The sequence below is a fragment of the Macaca thibetana genome, chromosome 6 (assembly GCF_024542745.1).
Source record: "Macaca thibetana thibetana isolate TM-01 chromosome 6, ASM2454274v1, whole genome shotgun sequence".
Classification (NCBI taxonomy): Eukaryota; Metazoa; Chordata; class Mammalia; order Primates; family Cercopithecidae; genus Macaca; species Macaca thibetana.
Genome location: NC_065583.1, coordinates 162,737,045 through 162,750,052, shown reverse-complemented (window position 1 = coordinate 162,750,052; position 13,008 = coordinate 162,737,045). Strand labels below are relative to the sequence as shown.

The window sequence follows — 13,008 nt, the reverse complement described above, 5'->3', positions numbered from 1 at the left end:
CTGTAACTCTCCCAAGGGCTAGGCAGGTGAGCCTCCCCACTCCAATTCCCATAGAAACACAAAACAGCTTCAGATGGAGCTTCCCTTGAATCAGACAGGTTTCAGATAGACCTGGACCAAACGGGAGCCAGAGCTGGTTCAGTCATCATCCTTGACTTTAAAACATCAGAGTTTGATTTTCAGCCAGTAATGTGGGCTCATCCCTCATCTTCAATATCTTGCTATCCCCTATTCATCCTCAAAATGTACCCCAAGCATCTGAGCTTACAAATTGGTGTGATGTTTCCCACTCGTGTTTGCCTTCTTTGTGGGTTACAATGAAAGAGAAGTGGCCACCACAGAGGACTCTCCTGGCTTACTATGTCCTCTCGTAGCTTGGTAAGAGAGGTAAAATGGGTGCCACATGAGTCTAGACTGTTGAATGACTGGCTTGGTCCTACTTTCTGATTCCACCTGGTGTGTGGAGACTTCTCACGCAAGCTTCATCGTTCGTATAGCCAGGGAAAGGGTGTCTGAAACTTGGTCATCATGAAATGTCCATCTTCCTCATGAGAGTGCAAAACACAAAAAGAGGAGCGTTCACATTCCCTAACTCAGACCAGCTAATGCAGAAACAGCTGGGCCATTTTACTGTGGATCTCTTCTCCTTCTTGTAAAGTCATAATCCTCCTCATAAAGTCCATTCCCCCATACCAATGGCAGATTAAGAGGCATGCCAACTTTGTAGAATACACAGGATTTCCTGCCTTGGCAACTATTTCTAGATGGCTTTGGGGAAGGACCTCTACCTGGTTTCCCAAAGGAACAAGAAATGGTGGTCAGGCCCTCTTTGACAGGACTAGGCCACTGGCAATGAAATGACTAACAGCACCTCGGCTCCTCACCCACAAAGAGGCTCACACCTTCCAACCTTCCTCTTTATTAGTTCAGTGGCTGGGAGGTTTTGAGGAGGTGAATTTCAGTCCAGTTGAACTTGAGGCACAGGGTGCTATTTATTTTCATGCCTCTCAATACTTTTTCTAGGTTGGGCAGATCCAATATCTAAATCTCTACCTTGCATATAAAAACTTACATATTTTTCTACAGCCTCTGGCAGGTGTTTGATAAGTTTGACTGCCATGTTCTTTGACTTCCCCAAATGTCTACTCCATGTGCACATTCAGTCACAGTCACCAAAGCAGGGAGTCCTGTGATCAGGAAGGACTTCAAAAGCTGGACACGGAGGCATTCCACAGTTGCAGCGGTTTCTCAGCCACATGTACCGCCATCACTGCAGCATCTCTACAGTGCAACTCATCAAGATTCAAGCACTTTCTACCCCAGGGTAGCAAAGGTCTCAATATGGCCAATTCTGCCATATAACTCAGCATTGACCCAGTTCAGGTATTATCATCCAAGCCCTGAGTTAACATGCTAGAATACTGAGGGGCCAGATGGTAAATATTTTAGACTTTGGTGGCCAAATCATCTCTATTGCAACTCAACTCTGCCATTGTTGCAGAAAAGCAGTCATAGGCACACAAATAAAAAGCATGGTTATGTTCCAATAAAATGTTAGGGACACTGAAGTGTGAATGTTATACAGTCTTCACTTATCACAAAATATTAGTCTTCTGGTGATTTTTTTCAGGTATTTAAAAATATAATTCTTAAGTAGCCAGCTGAACATAAACAGACAGTGGGCCAAATGTTGTTGGCAGGCCCTACTTTGCCAACCTCTGGAACAGATAACAACAGGGAAGGCTGCCTCACTTATATCTGGAGAAAGGACCTTTCGTCATAATTCCAGTTCCTGGGAAGGGATATTCTTAAATAGGGTCACCGTCATGGTTCAAATTGGCTGTAAGCCTAAGGGATGTAATGAGTCTATGGGGCAAATACGTAATATGCAAGGATGCTCAGCAACCCCAGGTAAGGCCCCACTGCAGTAGGCATGGATCTGAAATCACACATGCGTGCATTAGAAAGAGCACATTTCTCATCTTCTTTACCTCAACTTCAACCCAACACCCTGCATTATCTCACCGGGCCAGTAGGACAATAATTCCAGGCATCACTCAGTCTCCCCATCTTCCCAAAGTCTTGGGAGCCCATCCCTTGCACCAGTGTGCCCTGGATGCAGGACATGGAGTCAAAGGAAATTATTTTGGAGATTCAAGATTTAAGGACTGCCCTGCTGTGCTTCAGACTTGCATAGGGCCTACTAGTCATTTCTTTTGGCCAATTTCTCCCTCCTGGAATGAAAATATGCCTTACTACCATTGTATCTTGGGAGGAAATAATTTGTTTTGATTTTACAGGCTCATAGGTGGGAGGAGATGAGTCTCAGAGAGACTTAGGACTTTGGACTTGATGCTGTGACAAGACTTTGGGGGATGATTAGGAAGAGATGATTGAATTTTGCAGTGTGAGAAGGACATGAGATTTGAGGGGCCATGGGAGGAATAATATAGTTTGAATGTTTGCCCCCTTCAAATCTCATGTTGAACTGTAATCCCCAGGGATGGAGGTGGGGCCTGGTGGGGGGTGTTTGGCTTATAGAGATGAGTCCCACAGAATGGCTTGGTGCTGTACTCATGATAGTGAGTGAGTTCTTCCCAGATCTGGTTGTTTGAAAGTATGCAGCATCTCCCCACGCTCTCTTGCTCTGGCTCTCGCCATGTGACATGCCAGCTCCTCCTGCACCTTCTGCCATGATTGAAAGTTTCCTGAAGCCTCACCAGAAGCTGAGCAGATGCCAGCCCCATGCTTCCTGTACAACCTGCAGAACCATGAGCCAATGAAACCTCTTTTCTTTATAAATTACCCAGTGCCAGGTATTTATTTACAGCAGTGCAAAAACTAACAAACCATGTTAGATGATTCACCTCATGCAACAGGTATAAACCTTGGCCCATGACCCTCTCCTCTGTCCCAGGCAGTGCAACAGGTTTTAAGACTAGAGAAGTGAACAAATGGTCCAGCTCTTATGAAGCTTGACCCCCACCTCCATGCCAGGATGAGACACACATTGAGCAAGTAATAGCAAAATAACTAGTTTGAAGGATTTATGACTTGCAGGGAGACATGAAAGTATGAAACCGATTAATCTTGCAGAAATATATCAGAGAAGGCTCCCTTGTGAAAGAAGCATTTAAGCTGTTGCTTGGATAATGAATGGGATTTATTGAGGCAAAGAGGACAGCTAAGTGGGTCAGAGCCTGTGCATTCTATGCAGAAGAAACATATGCAGAGACCATGAGGCAGAAAAGAGCAAGTCACTGGCTAGGGACAGGACGGACACCCATCATAAGTGATGTAAGAGTTAATTCAGGTGTGGTAAGCCAGACTTCTGCACAGCCTGCCAGCCTTTAAAGACAGCCAACACCCCACAGAGGAGTGCTGCATTTTCATACATTGCTCTTCACACAACTCTGCAGAACTTGTTCATCCCCGTATGTGGTCCCAACGCAACAGATTCAGCCTATGAATGGGGGAGAAAATGAACAAACAACCTGCACACCTGTGCCAACCTCGTTTTGTTGAGTATTTGTTTTTTGAGATGGAGTCTCACCCTGACACCTAGGCTGCATGCAGTGGCACGATCTCGGCTCACTGCAGCCTCCACTTTCCGAGTCCAAGCGATTCTCCTGCCTCAGCCTCCCAAGTAGCTGGAATTACACATGCTGCCACCATGCCTGGCTAATTTCTGCATTTTTAGTAGAAACAGGTTTTACCATGTTGGCCAGGCTGGTCTTGAACTCCTGACCTCATGATCCACCTGCCTCACCCTCCCAAAGTGCTGGGATTACAGGTGTGAGCCACCGTGCCCAGCCTGTTGAGGATTTTTAAGACACAAATGTGTACCTCTCAGGAGACACACTCTGAGAGTGCAGCATTTTTGCAATCAGGCATGCCCAGATGTGGACAGTCAACACTCAGCCAAAATGCAGAGAATAAGAAATGCAGGACTTGGATGCAGCTGGAATCCATCATTCTTAGCAAACTATCACAAGAACAGAAAACCAAACACCGCATGTTCTCACTCATAGGTGGGAACTGAACAATGAGATCACTCGGACTCAGGAAGGGGAACATCACACACCGGGGCCTATCATGGGGAGGGGGGAGGGGGGAGGGTTGCATTGGGAGTTATACCTGATGTAAATGATGAGTTGATGGGTGCAGCACACCAACATGGCACAAGTATACATATGTAACAAACCTGCACGTTATGCACATGTACCCTACAACTTAAAAAAAAAAAAAAAAAAAAAAAAATGCATATAGCCTGATGCTCCCTATGGGGAATGAGATTGAATGTATCTACATTGTAGACCTTCTAATAAACTTCCCAGAAAGTTGTTTTCAACCTTCCCAGAAAGGTTGAAAATCACAAAAGGATTCTAAAAGGAGAAAAAGAACTTGAGAGGAGAGAACATTTATCCAATGGATGTTCTAAACCTTGTTTAGCGCTTGGGTGTCACAAGGGCCATGGGAAGATACCACAGGACTTGAAAAGTCAATGAATGGCGCCATCTTTGCATTTCTTCTTGCATGTGCTGAAGGGTACAGAAGAAGAAATGTAAGGAGAACAGGTACGAGGCCATGGCTGTGGTAAGTCCAGGGATCAGAGAAGCTGGAATGAAGATAAAGTTACAAAAAAAGAGTTACTTAAATCTCAGCATTGAACCAAATAGAGTTTCTGGAAAAAGATAAGAAAGAGACTACTCAAACATTTCTTTCCACACTGTCCTTAAGCAAGGCAACCATTTGACAATTCAGTTGGGCAGGATAAAAGTAATGAAACTGAGAAGAAAAACTGAAAGGAAAGGTGATCTCAGTGCCCCGAATTGTGAAACTCATTTTTCTTTTCTCAATAAATCATTGAATCTGGTTGTTTTCACGATTCCACAGTACCTAAGTGCACTTGGAGGTAGTTACTCCATAAGTTTTTAACACTCCCTCTGGAGAATGAAGGAGAATATATCTTACATTCTATTATAAACCCAAGGCTATTGCTACTCCACAGCTTATTTGGAAAAGCCCTTAAGGAGTCAACCTGGGCTGAGTATCAGAGTTAAACTTTTCATCATAAAGGCAAGACACAAGTCCTTATAGTGGGTAAAGTCCCATGATACTAAGCCAGCAAATTAAAGGTCTTTAAACAGATGAATCATCTGGAGGCAGGATTCACATTTAAACCATATGTGAAATTCAGTTGTAAGACAACCTACTGACATCTAGAGCTGTGACATTCTTCTGGAGAAATGACTACAGTTTGGGCACACTGTCCTTCCCCCAGTCTCTTCACCCTAACGCCTTTATATTCTTCCTGCTTTCAGAAACACTGTTTTACTACCAGCAAAATGGAGCAGCCATATAATTTTTGATTGAATATAAAATGATATAAAAGAATAATGCATTACCCTTATGTTATACCTATATGCCAACCTTAGAATCATGGTTTTCTCATTTACTCCTATTGTAGCAGTCAGGTCAGAAAAAGTTACTAAATCACTTAGCCCAAACGTATGTCTCAATACATTCATTTGTGGTTTACTTTTCCATTTTTCACACTTATTGCTAGAAAATCACAGAAGCCTACAAGAAAATTCTCACTAGAATTCACATTTTAAATATTTTTTTAATTTAAAAGAAAATTATCTTTAAAAATATTATCTCATTTTTCTCTTTAATATGGACTTTTTACCTGGGCAATGGTTCTGTCTGGACACCAGGATCTAATAAGGAGAAGACGTCTGAAGCAGTCGAGAGATTTACCATAGGCGTTTGGAAGAGGTTCCTCCTCTGGGTTTTCCTTATCAAACCAAATTTTCCACATTTTCTCATTTCTCGATATCTGAAAATACCATGGGATAAAAAATGTGTCATGCCACCCAACAATCTTTCAGTAACAGGTCATAGATATGTTTCATCAAACCTCTGACCTCTCCAGATATGTGTAAATTATATTCCTTGGTTATTTTTTTATTTTATATTATAGTGCCAAAAAGTTTGATTGTCTAAAATCTAATGTCATTTGCTCCAAAGTCAGTCTATATTAACATCAGCCTACAACTACATTTCAAAGTGGGGAGAGTCCTGGGATGTTTAATTTCTTCTTTGCCTTTGTGGTAACAAATTTGTAAAGAATACAACAAAAATCAATGGAAACTCATTTTCATTATTTCAACGAAGTCTGATTTGCTCCACAAAATCTTCTCATGTCAGGAACCAAATCTCATTCACTAATGTTTCCTCATTTCCCAGGACCACTCCTGACAGAAAAGAAGACATTTAATACATGTTTATTATTGAATGAACAGCTTTCTGATCAATACTCTATTAATCTAGAGTAATTGGAAATATGCCAGTTAATATCATCAAATGAATGATCAGACACCTGCTACCCTTAGGCAATTAGGAAAGAGTAAAAGGACATAGTACATTATCCTCTGCAGCTTAAAACACCAGAGAGAGGTAGGAATTACATAGTAAGCAGATCAGAAACACCAAACAAACAAATAATGTCTACAGATAAATATAATCTGATGTTCTCTGATATATTCCCTTTCATTAAGAGTTCAAATGTCTTTCTTGGGATATAATCAAAGGCAAATCATTCCAGGTTCATATTTAGAAAGTACCATGTAAGAATAAAAATAGTAACTTCTCTCAATCATAAAGACTACTTAATATTGAGGGGTTTCATGCATAAGATATCATCTCCAGAAGGTAGCAACTTCAATATCAATGGTCTGGGCAAGGTTGCTGGGGGTAACTCTATAGAGGAATAACTCAGAAGAATGGTTTGTACCCCCAAGTACACAGTAGTAATAAAAAACATCACCAGTGATAAGCCAAAACATAAAAGTATAGCAGAACATAAGCAACTGGCCAACTTAAACTGGGGAAGTCAAGAACCAACTTTAAGATATTTCCTGGCCAAAAAAAAGGCTTCAACTTATAGCTGAATAAAGCCACCCTGCTGCCAATCCCATTTCTCTATGGTCACCTGATTTTCAAGAACCTGCTTCTTGGCTCGTCCCAATTTAATTCTCTATACCCAGCTTCCATGATTCCAGCACATGCAGAGATCATCAGGAGCTGGCTGATTCTAGAAGGATGGTAACTTCTAAAGACAAGAGGCCAAGTGCTTGCATGAGATTCATACCCAGGTGCCTAACTAAGTCAAATAATGGGAAGGGCAGGAGGGGAAGAAGAAGAAGAGAGAGAGAAACAAGAGGCAAGAAAGGAAATTTAGCATTTAGAGGCAATCTGTTCTTATGTCTTTTCATTTAACCTCTAGAAAGAAGGAAACGCCTTTTTAAGTCTAATTATTTAATCAAATTGGATCTATCAGTTTTTCTACTTCTGAACCTCCGATTGGTGATACTAACATATGGCCTAGGATGATACTAGTTAAAGTTCCTGGGCACATTTCTTCCTGCAAGACCAGTTAATGATGAGCGGAGTATGCTTTATCAGAGTGTAGCTGAGCTTCAAGGAAGGTCAAGTACATGTAACACCATATTAAGAGTGCAATATTAAGAACTATCTCTCTTCCACAAATATTATATCTAGTGATAAATCAGAAAGCTGCTCAACTTGACATTAGCTTAAGTTAATTCAAAGCACTGTTACCTGGTCAAGGACATCTGAAAACTGTCTAAGTTTGCTAAGTTCCACCAAATTCAGCCACGTCATGTCCAGGATCCATTTTGATGGTTTTGGAGGACAAGCTTTAAGGTCTAATGAGGCACCTCCTTTAAAAGTAAACATTAAATTATCAGATTTTCCTTCCTTCACTGTAAAACAATCTATTTAGTAAAATTTGTATTAAACTATTTTAATTTCAATTATTTTACTACTCTTACTTTTTTAAGCACAGAAATATAAATCATAGTGAAAAACATGCAACATTTAATAAATCAATAGATACTTTTGAATGGGTTTTTTAGAAAAACCCATTTAATCACCAGTAATATAACTCTGGAATCAGGCAGATGCGGGATTCTGTCCTAGTCTTCCCTGGACAATGTCTGAGACAAACCATTTCATTTGTCTGGGTCTCTAATTCCAAATAAGTAAAATAAGAATAATTAAACCTGTGTCACGAGCGTCTGTGTAAAACACACAAAACAGGATAGACGACATGGCAGAGGGTCACTAAATGAGCAACAATTGCCAATATTAAGAATTGCCCAATGTTAGCACAAGCTAATGTTCAATAGATAATTAATCTAGAAAAGTTAGTAGTACTAGATGTGCTTGAAGGATTCTCTTCTATAAATCAGTATATTACTTACATCTACCTTGAACACACCCCAAGGGTTCCATGCTGTATCACTTATGTCTGTGGTTATACCCTAAGTTAATCACAACAAACATTTCCATTTGGTACTGACCCTTATCTTTTCGCTGATGATTTACCAAAGCTCATGTAACCCACGTAACTCTGACAGTAATGTAAGAAAAATGATACCTTAAAAATGCTTTTGTTGCCCACGTTAGAACAATTGAATGTGTGAGCAATTGTATTTTAAGAAAGAGTTACGAAGTCTTCTCTAGGATAAAATATAGTGTTTAATAAATACCATCTATTGAAGAATATCGAGGAAAATATGTTCTAGGCATTATTCTTTTTTTTTTTTTTTTTTTTTTTTTTTTGAGACGGAGTCTCGTTCTGTCGCCCAGGCTGGAGTGCAGTGGCGCAATCTCGGCTCACTGCAAGCTCCGCCTCCCATATTCACGCCATTCTCCTGCCTCAGCCTCCGGACTAGCTGGGACTACAGGCACCCGGCACCATGACCGGCTAATTTTTCATATTTTTAGTGGAGAAGGGGTTTCACCGTGTTAGCCAGGATGGTATCAATCTCCTGACCTCGTGATCTGCCCACCTTGGCCTCCCAAAGTGTTGTCTTTTTTCTTTTCTTTTCTTTTCTTTTTTTGGAGATGGAGTTTCACTCTTGTTGCCCAGGCTGGAGTGTAATGGCGTGATCTCAGCTCACAACCTCCGCCTCTCAGGTTCAAGTGATTCTCCTGCCTCAGCCTCCCAAGTAACTGGGATTATAGGTACGCACCACTATGCCTGGCTAATTTTGTATTTTTAGTAAAGACAGGGTTTCTCCATGTGTTTCAGGCTGGTCTCGAACTCCTGACCCCAGGTGATTTGCCCGCCTCAGCCTCCCTCCCAAAGCACTGGAATTAAAGGCATGAGCCACCATGCCCGGCCTACGCATTATTCTTAAAATGATAAAATCAATTATTATATTTATTATATATCAAATATTATACATATTTTCATAAAATGAAAACAGATTGTTTTAACACCAGTGAGCAAAGACCTAAAGACAATGCATTGTGTTGAATAAAATGTTGCACCTTAGCAACTGCCCATTTTCCAACAAACTGAAAAGAATAACACACCCATCAGAGGGTTAGGGAAAGGCTATTCATGAAAAGGAAAGAGTGTTCCTCGCAGGCCAGAGTATTATTCATTGTTTATTAGTGGGTAACTATGTTTTGACTAACCTGCCTGCTCCCAAAGTACACAATTAGGCACAAAGAATGATTGTAACTTGGGGGAGAGGACATATTCCTGAATAATGTGGTAACAAATTACATAGACCCTTGAAAGATAAATAGCTGAGAAAGGAATAATTTGAAAAAGTTGTCCAGATGATTGAGAGTTGTGCTGTTCCCTTCTTTTCTCAAACTCTTGCTTTGAGAAAAAAAAAAAAAAAGTAAGTTTGGGTTTTTACCATAATACTTTGTGAAAATGATACATGCTTACAATGAAAGTTTTATACAAGCTATGCCACACAATCGTAAACTGTCACAGCTAAGGCAGACTTAGAGAATAATCTAGGCTGAGCCTTTCCCATCTTAGAAATGACTAAAAGACCAGCAAAAAAACACCGTTGAGGTCAAGAACAGTGGCCCACATCTGTAATCCCAGGACTTCGGGTGGAAAGGCAAGAGGATAGCTTAACCCAGAAGTTTGAGATCAGCTGGGGCAACATAATGCCACCTCATCTCTACAAAAAATTTAAAAGTTAGCTGGATGTACTGGCATGAGCTTGTAGTCCTAGTTACTCAGGAGGATTACCTGAGCCCAGGAGTTTGAGGTTACAGTGAGCTGTGATTGCACCACTGCACTCTAGCTTGGGTGACAGAGCAAGACTCTGTCTTAAAAAAAAAAAAAAAATTGAAATCTGTTGCAGCTAGTGGGCTCAACAGCCATTATAATAGAATATCATATTCTAGGAGGCATTCTGCTTATAAACAACTGAGATTTATTTATCACAGTTCTGGAGGATGGGAAGTCCAAGTTCAAGGCACCAGTGATTTGGTGTCTGGTGAGAGCTCACTTCTGGTTCATAGAAAACCATATTCTCACTGCAATTCTCACGTGGTGGAGGATTTAGGGTCTCTCTTGAGCCCTTTTTTTGTGCGTGAGAGGGAGTCTCGCTCTGTCACCCAGGTTGGAGTGCAGTGGCATGATTTCAGCTCACTGCAACCTCTGCCTCTCAGATTCAAATGATTCTCCTGCCTCAGCCTCCTGAGCAGCTGGGACTACAGGTGTGAGCTACCACTCCTGGCTAATTTTTTTTTTTTTTTTTTTTTTTTTTATTTTAGTAGAGACGGTGTTTCACCATGTTGGCCAGGCTGGTCTTGAACTCCTGACCTCAAGTGATCTGACTGCCTCGGCCTCCCAAAGTGCTGGGATTATAGGCTTGAGCCACCGTGCTCCGTGCCTGCAAGAGAGGGGATCCTCTCTTACAAGACCATCAATCCCTTATCATGACTCTACTCCTACTACCTAATCACCTCCCAAAAATCCTTCCATCTCATGCCATAACTTGGGGTTTAGGTTTTCAGCATATGAATATTAGTGAGATACAAACATTTGCACCATAACACTATCTAAATAACATTTTAAATTATGTTAAATGATTTTAAAGTCCTTACAGAGAGTGTTTATATCACCAGGTAGCTCTCATCAACCTAACAACTTGAAGGGCAGATTTGCAACATAATCCTGCTCTAAAGTTTCCTCTGAAATGGTTTCATAAAGCAGTGTTATAAACAGTTGTTGAAAGTCAAAGACCCATGACAACCAGTCCAACTCATACAAGCATCAGACTAATCAAAATAACTAAAGTGCTGAAGATAATATAAAGATGCCCATCATTTGCTAAGCATATCCTATGTATCAGGATTTACATAAATTGTGTAAATTCTCAATAATCCTACTATGTAGATTTTACTATCCTTGTATTACAGATTAGGAAACTGGAGCTTGAAAAGGGTAGATGACCTTCTCAAGATCACTCATCAAGAAAGTGACAAAGCCAACAGATATTTTAACTCTCAACTTCCTAACTCTAAATCTTATGTTTGCTATCATCAAGACAAACTGTGATGTGCTTCACAGTATTTCAACAAGAGCTGGACACTCTGTTCGAAGCTATTTCTGTGTGGAAATACATTTCATGCCTGAGTTGAGAATGACAGGAACAACAATCCATTGAAAACCTCTAGAAACTGGAGACTAGAGTCACTGAGGCCAGAAATCAGTAACATATTAAGGGTTCACCAAAGAAGGCAACTCTTACATCTACACATCTTTCTCTCCAGATACTCATCTGCCAATTATTCTGATTTAGGAAATTTGGAAAATAAAGTTCAAATAATAGCTAAACAGTAAATCTTTAATAGTTACAGACAATTAAAGAGAAATTGTCCATAATTTAACCATTTCTAAGTTCAAATCTAAACAGATGAGTCTTTGTTGCTACTATAAGATATATGTATATATACACACACATGCATATGTATATGAATATGAAAATGCATTTGCATATGTAAGACTATGGACCTGTAACCCCCACCAGGGCACAGCATGTGCATATCCGCATTCCTTCCCTTCTGTTCCCCTAGGGGTCATCTTCAAGTTCCCCTACAAAACTACTCTCCATGTTAAGCATGAAAATCTCCTGCTAGCTAAAATTATATCTTGTTTCTAAAGAATTGGTTTAGAAAGGCATACTAGATGAATCTATTTAGACCCTGGCATCATTTTCATAGTGTTATGGGATGAATATTGTGTCTCCCCAAAACTCATAGGTTGAAACCCTGTATCTCAGTTCTGGTGGTCCTGGGAGGTGAGGCCATTGAAACATAATTATGATTAGATGAGGTCATGATGGCGGAGCCCTTAGGAATGGGATTAGTGCCCTTATAATAGTCACTAGAGAGCATGCTTCCTCTTCTCTGCCCCCCAGCATGTGAAGATGCAATGAGAAGACAGTTGTCTACAACCCAGAAGAGGCTCCTCACTACAACCCACTGTGCTGCACCCTGATCTCGGACTTCCAACTTCTGGAACTGTGAAAAATAAATGTCTGTTGTTTATTAGCCACCCAGTCTATAGTAATTTCTTATAGCATTGAGAATTAAGACACACAGTCACTTCAAATACTGTTTTCAAGACATTCAAGAATGTGATCGTGGATTTATGTTTTCCAGGCTTCCACTGGGCTGTTTCGTTTGAATGGCTCAGGGGACCTGGCTGTGAGCAATGCTTCAGTAGATGCAAAATAAATCATCCACAGGATGAGCTGCACAGTGTCCTCATCCACTTTACTCATCACCCAGTTGCTTTGTTTTATTTTCATCACACCAGCCTCACTCTACCAGAGACCCTGATGCCATCCCTTCTGCTTTAACCCTCTTCCCCTAAATGTCCCCATGGCCAGCACCTCCTGCTCTTTCAGGTCTTTGCCCACCTACCGATCTCTTAGGAATGCCACCCCATTAAATATCCCATTGAATACCCCACTTAAAGCTTGAAGCTTCTCCCACCTCACATGCCCTGTAACTTCCCATCCCTCTCATCTTGCTCTGTTTTCCATAGGACTTACCATCTTCCCACTCACTATAAAATTCATTGATTATTTTACTATTTTTTTCTGTACCCTCCCTAAATCTATATATGCTTTTCAATGGTTTTTGTTCACT

At 40.7% G+C, this 13,008-nt stretch overlaps 1 protein-coding gene across 1 annotated transcript in view; it reads right to left on the bottom strand.

Moving 5' to 3' along the window:
• The window catches only part of DNAH5 (dynein axonemal heavy chain 5), a 248,666-nt gene that overhangs the window by 32,577 nt on the left and 203,081 nt on the right, over positions 1 to 13,008 (bottom strand). The window contains exons 69-70 of the mRNA XM_050793010.1: positions 7,627 to 7,748; positions 5,693 to 5,842 (exon numbers count right to left, since the gene is read on the bottom strand). Of these exons, the coding sequence (XP_050648967.1) occupies positions 5,693 to 5,842; positions 7,627 to 7,748 (272 nt within the window). The remainder of the gene's footprint in view (positions 1 to 5,692; positions 5,843 to 7,626; positions 7,749 to 13,008) is intronic.